Here is a 14,765-nt window from a genome sequence, read left to right as displayed (position 1 = left end):
AGAGGGTGATGGTCGAAGGTTGTTTTTGTGACTGGAAGCCTGTGGCCAGTGGGGTACCACAGGGATCGGTGCTGGGTCCCTTGCTGTTTGTGGTCTACATTAATGACTTGGATATGAATGTAAAGGGTATGATCAGTAAGTTCGCGGATGATACAAAAATTGGTAGGGTGGTAAATAGCGAGGAGGGTAGCCTCAGTCTGCAGGACGATATAGATGGGTTGGTCAGATGGGCGGAACAGTGGCAAATGGAATTTAACCCGGAAAAGTGCGAGGTGATGCACTTTGGGGGGACTAACAAGGCAAAGGAATACACAATGAATGGAAAGACCCTAGGCAAGACGGAGGGTCAGAGGGATCTGGGTGTGCAAGTACACAGATCCCTGAAGGCGGCGGAACAGGTGGATAAGGTGGTAAAAAAGGCATATGGGATACTTGCCTTCATTAGCCGAGGCATTGAATATAAGAGCAAGGAGGTTATGATGGAGCTGTATAAAACACTGGTTAGGCCACAGCTGGAATATTGTGTGCAGTTCTGGTCGCCACACTACAGGAAGGATGTGATCGCGTTAGAGAGGGTGCAGAGGAGGTTCACCAGGATGTTACCAGGGCTGGAGCGCTTCAGCTATGAAGAGAGACTGGGCAGGTTGGGTTTGTTTTCCTTGGAGCTGAGGAGGCTGAGGGGGGACATGATTGAGGTGTACAAAATTATGAGGGGCATAGATAGGATGGATGCTGAGGAGCTTTTTCCCTTAGTAGAGGGGTCGATAACTAGGGGGCATAGATTCAAGGTAAAGGGCGGGAGGTTTAGAGGGGATTTGAGAAAGAACTTTTTCACCCAGAGGGTGGTTGGAGTCTGGAACTCACTGCCTGAAAGGGTTGTGGAGGCAGAAACCCTCACAACATTTAAGAAGCATTTGGATGTGCACTTGAAATGCCATAGCATACAAGGCTACGGGCCAAATGCTGGAATATGGGATTAGATTAGACAGGGCTTGATGGCCGGCGCGGACACGATGGGCCGAAGGGCCTCTATCCGTGCTGTATTACTCTATGACTCTATGACTCTAAAACTCTCCTGAAAATTCCACCTCTTTGACCAAGCTTTTAACATATCTCCTTCTTTGACTTGGTGTCCATTTTTGTCTGATTATGTCTCTGTGAAGCACCTTGTGACATTTTGCTACTTGAAAGGTGCTATGTAAATGCAAGTTGTAGTTTATTAAAAAAGGATTACTTTCCACAAAATGATTAATTATTTAAATTTACCAAACTTTACATGTCATTGCCAGGATTTTTATTTAAAAAACAATTCTTTTAAACTCAATCTGCTGTTGCGGTCTGTACTATAAGAGCTGCTTTATAAGCAGCAACTGAGTACAGGATTATTTTGCTTCCATGCAAATTATATCTGATACTAAGGCCTTTAAAGGGGTTAGAAATGTCATTCAATGAGGCTAGTTGTTGGTGTATCATGAAGTGTTGAATTAGAACAGTTAACAGATTATTGTTTCCAAAGATGAGAATGGATCTCATCACTAAGTCTGAGCATTGTCTACACACGGTAAAGCTATACACCAATGTTATATTTATACAACATTGCTATTGCCAAAGGCATCCCTGCCTCTAGTGTTAGCTTCGATTTTAAAATTCTCATCCTTGTTTTCAAATCCCTCCATGGCCTCGGCCCTCCCTATCTCTGTAGTCTCCTCCAACCATACAACCCTCCGAGATCACTGCGCTCCTCCAGTTCTGGCTTCTTGCACATCCCCGATTTTCATTGCTCCATCAATGATGGCCATGCCTTCAGCTGCATAGGCCCTAAGCTGTTGAGACCCCTCCCTAAACTTTTCCACCTCTCTTTCCTCCTTAAAACCTACTTCTTTGACCAAGCTTTTGGTCACCTGTCCTAATATCTCCTTATGTGGCTCGGTGTCAAATTTAGTTTGATAAGCGCATCTGTGAAGCACCTATATTAAAGGTACTATATAAATGTGAGTTGCGTTGTCGTTGTTGTTGAGGTGGTACTAGTGTCTTTAGCAGTACAGGCACCTTATGAAATGGCCTTTCCCTACACTGCCAGAAGCACAATACCGCACTAGCAGACATGAACTCTTGGTGAAGGCTCAGGAGACTATTTTTTCAGGCCACAGATGGGCTAAGCTTCCCACTCAGCTAATGTACTGTGGTTTTGGCACCGACAGCCTTTCCCCGACATTGGAGACATTTCCCAACTAGAAACTATGATCACAGTTTTAAACAACTGCATGTGTGCGATCCTGCACATGGCAGTTATTTCCTCATTGCTGCCGGTATCCGAAATGTATCCTACAGTGTGACCAGGGCAGTTTCCAGACTATTGGCAGCCTCACTACATTGTGGAACCACTTTGGTGGATGTGGTTCTCCATATGAATGCACTATTAACTTTAAACTATTATTACTACTGTCATACACTTAACAGAACAGCCTTCTATCAAAATAAATGGGGGCAATTGTGTTTTTGAAGAAAGATTAAAAGTACTCCAGCACATCAAGTGTGTTAAACTGTATCCTCTCAATAATATATTTAGTGTTCTGAAATGCTACAAAACTAAACCCAGCAATGTCCACAAAATAGAATATTTCATAAGTTGGTATTGGGTATTGTTGTTGCTGTTTCACTTCTGTATTCAGTTTTTAATATGAAAAAACAAAACTGTACTTCACCACAGTAGCTGCCATCCTGATGTTGGAACACTTGTTTGAATATAATGGAACTAAATGTCAAGTGAGACATGGAATAGGCATGTCCTCTGCTCATCAAAGAGCATGAAAGTTAAGAGAAACATGGAAAACTGAGAGTTTCATAATGAGCGCAACAGGCACAGCAGGACTATAAGGGATGTCAAAGGAAAGTGGATGCTTAGATGATACACTGATTATTTAGTGATTAATGCTCTAATAAGCACAGTATAATACTTGTGTTTTAATCAATTAAACAGTTGTTATACATAATTACTGTTATCTCTACAAGCATTAGTAACAAGTTGTTAAATTATTTTAAAGATTTCATACTCTCATGCTGACCTTAATACTTTTATTTTACAGATAGAAAGTATTCTTACATTTATCTTGTATTCCAGTCACCTGTAAAATAATAAAGGTACAAAATGAGTACATGATGTGCTACATTAAGTAGAGTTGGTTATACGTTTATTTTTGGTGGCTAGGATGACTTACTGGAAACAGAGTGGCAAGACATGAATTCATGGTCGCAATCCCACATACCTCCGAGTTCCCTATCTCAGCCACACTGCAAGGGGAAAGCATTGAATGGAGGTCAAATGCTTCCCCAGAGGGAGGGATCTAAAAATGTGGAGGGAGAGTCATCTTTGAGATACTTTGCCACCTCATTATGTGGCTCATGGCTATTATCATTGACCCAGAAACAGAATATTTTCGGCTCCAGATATTGGCCTAGAAATTGAGTTTTGGCTTAGCCAGGGCTTTAGCGCCGGAAGTTAGTGCCGGCGCTAAGTCCCCCTGCGCGCGCCAAAAATTCAGCAGGGCCGCGCCCAAACGGCTGCCGGCGCTACTGAAGGGTCTTTGCGGCGGTAAATCGGCGCTAACTGCCGTTTCGCGCCGCAATTCCGGCGCTGCGGCACCCGATGCGGTGCGGCAGGCTCGGGAAGTGCAGGCCTCCTCCTTCCCTTAAGGAGGAGCTGCCTGCACCCGATCGCGGCCCGCGAAAATCTTTTAAAAAATGAGCCCGGCACCTCGGACAAGTGCCGGGCTTGCTTCTGTTCCGGGGGGGGGGGGGGGCGGGGGGGGGGGGGGGAAGTCCGGGGAGGGAGCTGCGGCCAGGCGGCCGGCGGGAAAGCGGCCGGCCGCCGCGGGGCCTTTAATGCGCCGGCGCAAAGACTCGTAAGACTCTGTTGCCAGAGTCTTAGTTGCGGCTGTCACGGGCGAGGCGGCCGCAACTGAATTTCGGCGCTGGGGCCCGTCGGCATGGCAACCGGGACGCTGCGCACACCGATGACGTCATCGGTGCCGGCGCAGCGCTACCGGTCTACCACGGCGTAAGGGCCCCAGGCAATTTCGGCGCCGGCGCCAAATGCAGCGCTAGGCCCTCTAGCGCCGCAAAATCGGCGCTAAGGGCACTCAATTTCTAGGCCAATATACCTTAATTTGCACATGTAAAATAACAGTTTTAAAATCTCATCGCAACAACAGAATAAAAACACATGTACCTTATTCACTACATTTTTTTAAAGTCCCAGCAAAAGTGATGGTAAACTAACAGCTGTCCTTAAAAGAATACACAAAATGCAAATGTTATTACAAGGCCAGGAATTATTCCATTTTGTGTTATCTTGTATCTCAATGGTACTGTCTAGTGATCTCCTTATTTTATATTTACTTTGGTTTGTAATGAATGGGATTAAGAGGACAATAGGATAATGAAGCACTTGGGAATTCTGAATGCAATGTTTGCCTTTGTCTCCTCCTCCTCTACCCCTTCCACCACTGAAAACCTCACCCATATCTTTTTTACCTTGTAGTAGCCCATGGAGAATCATTCCTGGGCTACTTTGTGCACTTCATCTAGTGGTTTACGGCTACTACTTCTCCGAAGCTCAATTTCTCCAATGCTGTATTTGCCTGCATCCCCAGTTGCACCCTACACAAGTTCCAAACCATCTAGAAATCTATAGCTTATTCTTGCAGCTTAGTTCTTACAGAGTCCTGGTCACCACCATCCTCGAGAACCTTCACTAGCTCCATGTATCCCAGTACATTGACCTTAAAATACTCATCTTTATTTTCAAATCCCTCCATGGCTTTGTTCCTATTGCTGCAACTTTCAAAACCCTAAGCCCCACCATACACCCTCTGCTCTCCTAACTCTACATCATCTCCCTCCGTTCCACCATCAGTTATCATGCCCCTGTCTTCTGGAATTTTCTAAAACTTACTGCTTCGCTATCTCTCTCTTCACCTTCAAAAACTTTGTTAAAAACAGTTCTTTGACCATGCCTTATAATCTTCCCTAATTTTCTCACATTCCTTGTACAATTCTCCCCATTCAAAGTGCCTTGGGACATTTTAAATGAAGGGCACTTTAAAAATGCAAGATTGTGGTGTTGTGGGGGTGAAGCAACATATGGAATAATTTAGTGAGGCCATACACATGGCACACTGCCTCACTAGACACCAATGTGGGTCAGAGATAGATCTGCAACACTAAAGCCCTGATTCTTGGATCCATGCTCATGTTTAGCAAGGCTTTATGCCAGAAGTGCAGCCTTGCTGAATTTGCCCAATAGTGTGCAATTTTGGAAACCCTACCTACAAAGGATATTCGAACATTTGGGAGGTTTCAATGAAAAGAGTGATTCTAGCACATCATTTATGAAGGGAAACTCACAAAGCTCAACATGTTTTCATTGGAGAAAAGAAGATTGAGGTGAAACATGAACCACGTCTTGGTAAAATGTTGGAAGTGTAAATGTAAGCAGACTCTTTGATTTAGACCAGAGAACATAGGGTTGGATTTTACGAACATCGGCGGGTCCGTGGTGGGTGATGTTGATGGCGGGTCCTGACCCCGCTCCTGGCTCCATCCCGGCCTCTGAAATGACTTTCCGTTGATTGGGCTTGTTAAGCCCGCCCAGCGCGTTTCCTGGCTAATTAGAGGAAGTGGGTCTGGTGCTGTCATCAGCCGGTTTCCTTAAAGGGACCATGTACAAATTTCTTTTGACATTTGTGCTGTCAGTGTTCTACAGCACTGAAGTGCTGCAAACACTGGCAAGCACTGCACAGAGGTGCAGGGCTGCACCCAGGCTCCCCCACGACCGCTTCATATGCTTACGGAGGGAGTCACAGCACTCAGGGAGGTCTGCTTCCCTTCCCATGGGCGGAAGAGACCTCCCCAGGAGATTAACACAGCCTGGTTGCACACTGCAGAGGAGGGCACAAGCAGGGATGTCGTCAGGAGGACCTGGGTGCAGTGGCGCAAACCTTTCAATGATCTCAGTACATCACGAAACGTTATTACAAAGCCACACTCAACCTCATCCTGCTGTGCCTCTCATCATATCACCATTACTCTGCCTTCAATACCCTACTCCTGCACATCCTTACTCACACTAACTTACCTTGCACCTCCACCCATCCCTCTCTCTCTATCTACATTATCAAATCCCCATCTAACTATCCACCCCTCACACTCACCCTCATCCTAGTACAATCATACCAACTAACAACACACAAGGGTAGGCACTTGGGTGTTTTATGTAACATTCATATAAAGTTTCTGTTAATGTGCTGTCAAACATTGAAACCTTTATTCTCAAAACTTTGCATTCTTGGGACAGATTTGTGTGCACCTTTGGAAGTGGTTTAGTGAGTTACAGAGAATGGTGAGATATAATGGTACTCCCCCACAATGGTCATGATTGTGAAAGGAATGGCTTGGGCTTTATGGTGTTGGTGTGGGGTGGTGCCAACCTGGCGCATCATGTGGCAGCCAGAGTGTACAGCGTCAACAGAAGTAAGGCCATCCTTGCCCTCCTGGGCAGCAATGTGGTCGGGTGCTAATGCCCTCAGTCCTGTGCAGCATCAGTTGATTGTGGAGAAGGTTGGTGTTGTTGTTGGTGCTGCTGGTGTGCCTGATGCTGCTGGTGTTGGGGCTGATGGTGGTGGGATTCTGAGGACCAAGGTGAAAGAGTTTCAAGGGCACCCATGCTGATGGAATAGATGGCAGGTGAAATAGAGATGGCAGAAGCAATGAGGTCAGGTAATGAGGAGAGGTAATGAGGTCAGACTGAATGGAGACTTGTGTAAAGACTTGCAGCATCCTGAATCTGTAGTGGAAATGCAGTTTAGAGAAGTTAGTGGTTAAGGGAACATTTCTCAATCAGCTGGGAGCTTTAACTTGACATTTGAAGCTGTCAACTCATCAGCTGATTCAATGGCCACTGACTTCCGCCTCAGCTTCACAGATGGTGGGCAGGATTTTCATTGAGCTGTGGAGGCAGGATTGGAGGTGTGTGGGGGGTTAAAATCTTAATAACGGGGGGCACGAACCCATCCCGCCCCCATGCCAGTTTCAAAGGAGGCGGGTACCCAACCCGCACTGGGACCCGCCTCCCTGAGGTGGGAAGGGGATTAGTGCCAATTAACTGCCTGTTAATAGGTAGTTAACAGGCAGTTTTTAGCCTAATCCCTATTTTCATTCTTGAAGTGTGGGATTCCCGACAGCTCCAAACCACGCCAAGTTAGCAAGGCGGGCCGTCGGGCTGAAGGGCTTGGAGGAGTCGAGATGTCCAGTGTTCAGGTGAGTGATGGGTACATGAGTGCAGAGGTAAGTGTGTTTGGTGTGTTTAAAGAAGTTTTACTTACCTTTACAGCCTTCCTTCCTTCAGGTCTCGGGAGTTCCTCATCTCACCGGCACAGAAAACAGAATGGCCGCGATCTATCAAAAATTGCAGCATTCAGCTTTCTGTTCCGGAGAGATCTCTAAATCATCATGAGAGGAAGGAATTAACTTAGAGTACAGATTGTCAGTGTTTGACAGCTTCAAACAGCTGTCAAACACTGATACTTCATCTGTCAAAAGGTCTTGACAGGTGAAATATCAATCTGTGACGTCATCTGTTGCCGGGTGGCCCTTAGTTGGCCTGCGGGCTCAACAAGGTCAATCAAGTCAAAATCGTGTGGGTTGGCTATAACTTGATGGAGCCGGGACTACAATCCCGAAAGTTGTACTCCCGCCTCCTACCCGCCTCCTCAATGAAAATCCAGTCCGATGTCTCGGCACAACGGGAAACTGGTGGGTGACCTGTCAAATCCAAAAAGCTGGGAAAAAAACATTGATAAGTTGCAGTAAACAAGCCACTAATGATTTTAATTGCCTCCCCCACCGCTGCCTGTCGGGTCTGCTCAGCACTGACAGACCTGATATTTGGTAAAGGCGCGTGGCGGCGGGTTCACAGTGGGGTACTGACCCGCTGGGGAAAAAATACACTTTCCCATCTGACCCGCCACCGATCGCGCCCGCTGACCCCCCCGCAAAATCCAGCCCATAGGTTCCAAATTATCAAGCCTCAAGGAAGATTAAAGTTTAAAATAATTTTTTCACTCGTCAGAACAGTGGATATGTAGAATGCACTCGCAGCAAAAGCATTTCAGGCGGAATTGATAAACTCTTTCATAGAGGAGATACATTGCTAACTGTTTGGGAATAAGATTGGAGGTCGTAAGGATAAGTATACACTGAGATGATCAAGTATCCCATAGGATATCCTGATGTTCTACTGCTTGGTCCAGGAGGGGGGCAAGGGAGTGAGGAATGTTGCCTGTGGAGGACAGACAGTCAAGCGCTGAATAACAGAGATGTGAGGCTGGATGAATATTTCGGAGATTTTGCTTAACTACGTTTGATAATCAGAAAGTACTTACGCAGAATATTTCCTCACACGGTTAAATGGGTGATGTAGGGTTAATAAACGGACCAGTTTGAACTGAGAAAATAAGAGTCAATCGGCTCCTCCCAGACTCGTGCAGCTGGAATTTCTGTGGGGGTTCTCTAGATCTCCTGCTGTACCTTCGGCAGAAAATTGGCAGAAACGGCAGAAATGGCCATTTATGCCATTTTTTTTTTTTTTTTTTTAGAGTTTCCACCGAAGTCATAGTAGGAGATCGATAACCCCATGGAAATTCTACCCTTTTATGTCAAGGTAGTCCAATTCCATTTGAGAAGAGCAGGAAGGCAATAGTAGCAGGCTTGATTGGCAGCTCTTCTGGCCATCGCTGGAAGGTCAGTTGATGAGGTCTGTTGGCAGGGAGGCCAGTAAGGTCCAGGCAGATCTCCTTTAAGAAGAAAGCCAGCCCTGGCTTAGATAGCTGGCCAGATTCTAAAGAAAAAAGACATTCCAAGGAAAGTAGATGTTTTAGCCCACTAGATGGGCAGTGTGGTGTAGTTTTATTGGGGCACATGTTGGGCAGGTGGCGGGCATGGCAATTGTGCTGCGCGCCTTTTGTCCTTGGTGAGAGGTGTGAGCCATTTTGATGGCCATAGCTCATCTGCATACTATCGGTGAGCTGTGAGCCCTATACCAGTGTTCACAGGCAGCTCTCCTTTAGAGGAGGGGGAAGCAGGTAATCTGTGGAACCAAGCCAGAAGCTTGGAATTAAATAGGAGAGGAGAAAAAAAAGGCGGGGAGTCACTGTTGAGCTGGCAGTGGGTGGGAAGATTGTTGTGGGGTCAAAAGGAGCATTCATGCTCTACTTTGACCCACAAAATCAGTGCCACAGGTCTTTTCCTATTTTTTCTGAGTGACCTTCCGCGGTCTGATTGAAGACCCCTGATTAGGTCGCTTTACAGCTAGTACCAATGGGCTGAGTGTGCATGGCGCATGCTTCACCCGTTGGTACCTCAAAATTGCATCAGGATCCTACAAATGGCATTAAACTCCGATTTGCATATTATAAGTAGGCTTCTGCCTAAAACAAGCAGGTACTCTGGCCACCCATTTCCACGACGTGTCGTAAGTGGCAGATGGTGGACCGGGAGTGGGATAGAGGCGGTAAGCTCAGCACTGCAATTTTCAGAGTGCTACCGACCATTAAGGTGAAGCAATTTAAGCATTCTACATTTTGTACTATGGCAAAGGATGCTTTGTATTTTTTGGGTGTGTGGGCGTCATTTAAACCTGCAACATATATTTTAATTCAAATGGCATAGCAATTCTTTAAATTAACTAGCAGTAACAAATGCTTTTCAAGTAACTCCCACAGAATTGTGCTCAACCCTGAGCTCAGCTTCCTTCTCCAAATCTGAGGGTCAGTATTTGGCAATCCTTCTGGTGTAATTTTACCTTAATTCTGTTGTGAATGCAGAGCAAGGGCGGCAGACTTGGTTGGGATCTGCTAAGTCCCACTCTTCCATGGAGGCTTAGTGAGGGCTTATAAGGCAGTGCCTCCGCTCACCCCAAACAAGCTAAGCATTATAAGAGAGGACATGGTCGGGGGAGGGGATGACTCTTTTTAGCCTCTTCACAAAGGGGACCAAGGGGGCGCTTCTGGTATCTTCCTGAAGGTGGGACCACCCCCTCCCAGAACGTGTACACACTACTATATTTTTCAGCCTCCTGGAGCAGGCGGGTGACTGAAATGCATCACTAGCGGAGTGGGCACCTCCCAGGGATATATAAATTGGATGACCTCCCCTGACCCAGCAGGATCAATGCCAGAAATCATGGGCGGCTAACACGGGATGCTGGTACTGTGGACATTTGGCCCCCTGATTAGTATCAAGATCACTTTCTTTCATTGCTGAAACATCGTCCACCTCTGTATCTACCTCTCCCCTTCAGTTACCAAAGTCCTATCCATGCCTTTATCACCTCAAGGCTTGATTCCCCAATGGTCTCCTTGCTGGCCTCACTACTTCCTACTACAAAAACTCCTGCAGAATGCCACCATCCACTTTCAACCCTGCACCAAGACTTACATCACCCATGTCCACACCAAGCTGCATAGGTGCCCCGTGCCCCGGAGAAATAGCTTTAAGAGCCTCGTCCCCACCTTCAAATTATCTCAATGGGTGTAAGCCCGCCTATGATTTCTGACCTTGATCCTGCTGGGTCAGGGGAGGTCACCCAATTTATACATCCCTGGGAGGTGCCCACACCACTAGTGGTGCATTTCAGGCATCCGCCTGCTGCAGGAGGCTGAAAAATATAGCAGAGTGTGTCACAGCACCTCACTTCTTTCCTCCAGCCATATATCTTTGAGTGCATCATCCACTCCCTCCACACTGGCATATTCCTCATACTCAACTTCCCCTGCTCATCTTTGGCCATTATTATGCTTCCAGACCACTGGAACTCCCTCCTTCAATAACGCCCTCTGCCTGTAAAAGCCTCTGAAAGACCCTTCTTTTCAACTGTGCTTTTGATCCTCAATTCCTCCTTCCAACCCCCTGTTCAGTGTCCAATCTTTATTTATCACCTTGTAAAGTGCTCTGTATGTGGAGAATGCTACAGAACAGTAAGTTGTTGCTGTAGGTACCTATCAGTGATAGTATGCACCAGTAGACTTAGTTGCTTCTTTAAGTTTGAACATTTGGGCTCGCCCAATTCTGAATATGTCTATCCAAAGATTAGCTGAATTATACAGACCAAGAAGGTCCCAAGGTTGGTTTCCACATCTGAGTTGGCCGATTCTCAACCAGAGCAGCAATACGGGCACTATAATTGACCTCAGTGTCCTTGGGCTTGGGAATAAAAAATTGGCAAGGCTTCCAGATCCTGATCGCTATTCAGTGACCCTTGTTAGGCAAGGACAGGATTGGGGTTGGCTGTGATGAGGTTGAATAGCTTGCAAACAGGATTACAACTGAATAATTGCCACTGGATTAAGATATTGAAGGGTGGCTAATGCCTGTTGAATTATACCCCAGGAGAAAGTTAATGCCTTTAGAACAGATGGGGAGGAGAGAAAAATGGTGGAGAAATTGGTGAGAGAAAAAAAGACTGAGTATTTGTCGCAGTCTGTGAAATGTCTACGGCTTCATTTTGTGCAGTGTGCTGCTACAAACCCCACAGGAAATTAAAGACGTTATTTCTTTCTCACTGAGCTTTAAACTTCTTATTCAACTGCAATAGAACTGACACTGAGATCAAGGAAATCAATAGACAGTAATCAATAGGAAATAAAACTGTATCATTTTTGGAAACATCGTCGTTTCATTTTGGAATCAATTCCAGGCCTTGTTGGAATATTAGTGATGATGTAGTTAGGCAGGAATGGATTACTACTGTTAACATTACCTCTTCCTCGTGCTCCTGATCTGAATCTGACTCCTTTCCATCCAAAGTTGATAACAGAAAAAAAAGAACAGGCAGAGCATGGAATAATCAGAAAAGCATGTGGTAAAACAGAAATAAAAAGAGCATCAAGGAGTCACAGCTCATCAGCATTACAAATTATTCCGGAGGAATGCTGTGCAATACAAAAGCAGGCAAGGTTCAGTATAAAGTTCACAAAGAAAGGATAAAAGGATTGGATCCATCCTACATTGATAAGAATGATTGTTATCAATATATGGTGCAACACAACATGCAAGGTTTTTAGTTTTAATGGGTTGTTTAGTAATAGCTTGGCTTGTTCTGAATAATGAAAAAGAAAAAAATAGATCAGATTTTCCCGACAAGTTAGCAAAAAGCATTAGCAGTAGATTGTGGAAAAACACTCAATTTGAATCACTGATTAAGATTAAATTGGACTTTTTGAATACCACGGAATCGTTTACATTTCCTTTATGTGTGCAAGTGGTACCGTTAGTGGTATTTTACACAAGATCAAGATACAGTTGTGCCCTCTGATGAATACTATGGAGAATTAGTGCAGTGTCTGACATAAGATGGTTAAATATTACCACACCTAATTGACCATCACCCACATGCAATCAAAGAGGCTATTTAGGTGACATTGCCAGATACTGTAAGATGTTAGAATTGATGTTCAGCAGGGCACTGTACATCTGTATTTCAGCCAGGCAGTTAGTAGTCATTTTCTGCTTCACTTACTTGGGTAATCACCAGCTGCACAGACCAACATTTTTTTCCCTTTAGAATAAAACCCCATGATTATCTTCACCACCAGTGGAGGTTCAATTTGAGGTGTTAAAATGTCTGGTTAGCAGCTTGCCCTTCATGCTGTATTGATCATATAGAAGTCTGTGGCTTGTGTAGGGAAAGAGGGAGATAGATAAGGGAAGCTGTGAGGAAAGAACATGGGGAAAAGGAACACACACTAAAAAAAGTTCATAGGCCTGTGGTACATGAGGCGGGACATAAGTGTGGTGGGGTGGGCCTTAAGCCTGCCGGAATCAGAGGTTTGCTATTTTATATAATGCTTGTAAAGAAGAGGGCGAAATTCATGAATAGAGTGCAGCAAGGACTCAATTTCTATATTCAAACAGCTGCGCACATTTAAAAAGCTGAGCAGGTTCTTGGAAGAGGGAGTGAAATGCACCAAAAGGGAAAAGGCGAGGATTTAACTTCTCGGCGGCTGATGTGAAAGTGCAGCTGGCCTAAATTAGAGAAAACAGGTTGCAGTTGTTGGAGTTCCAGGGAAGAAGCCATCACATGCATTAGCATGGGACATTTGGAAGTGGCTGTGGCTTTGAGTGGAACCTACAAAACGCTAAAAACTCCATTGTAGTGTTGGAACAAGTTTAATGACCTCACTAGGTCAGCAAAGGTAAGAGTGTTTTCAGATGAAGAACAGGCCAGACAACTGAATCACAGGGAAGCAAATTGTTATTCCTGAAGATGATAGTCAAGCAATGCCCTTTGTGTCATCAATGGCATGTTCCTAGTCCCAGAAGCAAAGTCACCTGGCACTATTTATGTCAGTTGTCTCAGATCCTCTAATTCATGCTAACACATTGAAGACTCTTATCTTCTGTCTTTGCTCCCTTATACCTACAAATAGTACCATCCATCTATGAATCCTGACTGATTGTGACTGCAGGATTTAGAGAATGCATCGGCTAATTAACGCCACATTCCTTCTGCAGAAGACAGCACACAATGCCAGGGAATGTCAGGCTACTGGGGGAGAAGTCCAAACATCCAACATTTAAGAGAAATCAATGGCAATATTTGATTTCAACTCTGGCCTGGCAGTTGGGGATGGAGATATGAGAGTTACTGTGCCTTCAGTGGATTTATGAGAACTTAAAGATTTTATATATTCTCCAATCTCTTCACCAGTTACCAGTTTCTTCATAAGATATCCACAAAATAGTTGATTAAGATAGAATGCTACTTAATTCAGACCAAGGTTAACAGTGCTGTTTTTCCTTCCAGAGACGGAGAGCCAGGATACAGCTGAGAAGATTGCTGAACAGCAATACACTGCAGTCCCCCCTACCTTTGACAACACTCATGAAAACTCACCCACTCTGTCACGCACCCTCCCCCTTGCATTCAGCAGCCCACAGAGGGCATATCGATAGTGTCGATGAGGAATTGACATGTGGTGAGAATCAGAGCATAACAAAGCCAGAGGTTGAAATGTGGAAGTGGAGCCTGATGTAGTTGAGCAGAAGCGTCAGACATGTCAGCATCTGGCTGCATGCGCAAGCAGATGATACTCTCAAGGATTCTGTCATGAAGAGGAGGATACCAGCATTACACACATGTGCATGTGCTGTGTGGCCCCTCCCAAGATGTGTGGCAGATGACTGAGATAGCTATGGTGCCCACTGCCCTGCTGTGTGACAGTATGAGAGGGTTTCAACTCATTGCGGGACAACCTGTAGAAAGTAGCAGCTGCAGGAGCATCTGCAAACCTTCCTGTGCTTCATGAGAGATCCGGGCAAGTCAGTCAACTCAACGTGGAGGCTTTGAATAAAGAACTACAGGTCTTGGGGTGACCACCTCGAGTGGTCAATAACAATTAGATTGCAAATTATACAGGGCAGCATCTCAGAGGGACTCTCTCCTAAAGACTGAATGATAATTTAGGTTTTGTTACGTCCATTTCCACACTCATTGCTGGCCACTAGAATCCTGGTCCCAGTACTAGTGGGGTAGCTGGTATGTGTGCCTCAGAGACTGTTTCCCCTCATGGCAGCAGCACAGAGAAGCACGCTAACAGCTTCCTCCAGAAGCCTTCAACTTTGCAGCCCATTGCAACATCAGCCTGTCCTGTGTCCAGGACTTGGGGACCTTAAAGGAAGGACCGTCTGCATCCCAAAAAGCTCACAAT

At 45.4% G+C, this 14,765-nt stretch overlaps 1 protein-coding gene across 33 annotated transcripts in view; it reads right to left on the bottom strand.

Annotated features, from left to right (window-relative positions):
- Positions 1 to 14,765, bottom strand: part of ank2b (ankyrin 2b, neuronal) — a 1,120,520-nt gene that overhangs the window by 90,045 nt on the left and 1,015,710 nt on the right. For 32 of the 33 annotated variants that reach the window (XM_085962266.1, XM_085962253.1, XM_085962237.1 and 29 more), the window contains 2 exons: positions 11,816 to 11,848; positions 3,104 to 3,125 (listed from right to left, as the gene is read on the bottom strand). In XM_085962266.1, the coding sequence (XP_085818392.1) occupies positions 3,104 to 3,125; positions 11,816 to 11,848 (55 nt within the window). The remainder of the gene's footprint in view (positions 1 to 3,103; positions 3,126 to 11,815; positions 11,849 to 14,765) is intronic. The other variant, XM_085962241.1, reaches the window with a different exon arrangement.

This window comes from Somniosus microcephalus, chromosome 2 (assembly GCF_052327205.1).
Source record: "Somniosus microcephalus isolate GS21.2 chromosome 2, FLI_Smic_1.0, whole genome shotgun sequence".
Classification (NCBI taxonomy): domain Eukaryota; kingdom Metazoa; phylum Chordata; class Chondrichthyes; order Squaliformes; family Somniosidae; genus Somniosus; species Somniosus microcephalus.
The sequence above is the reverse complement of the archived record's forward strand: the minus strand, read 5'-3'. Positions and strand labels throughout refer to the sequence as shown.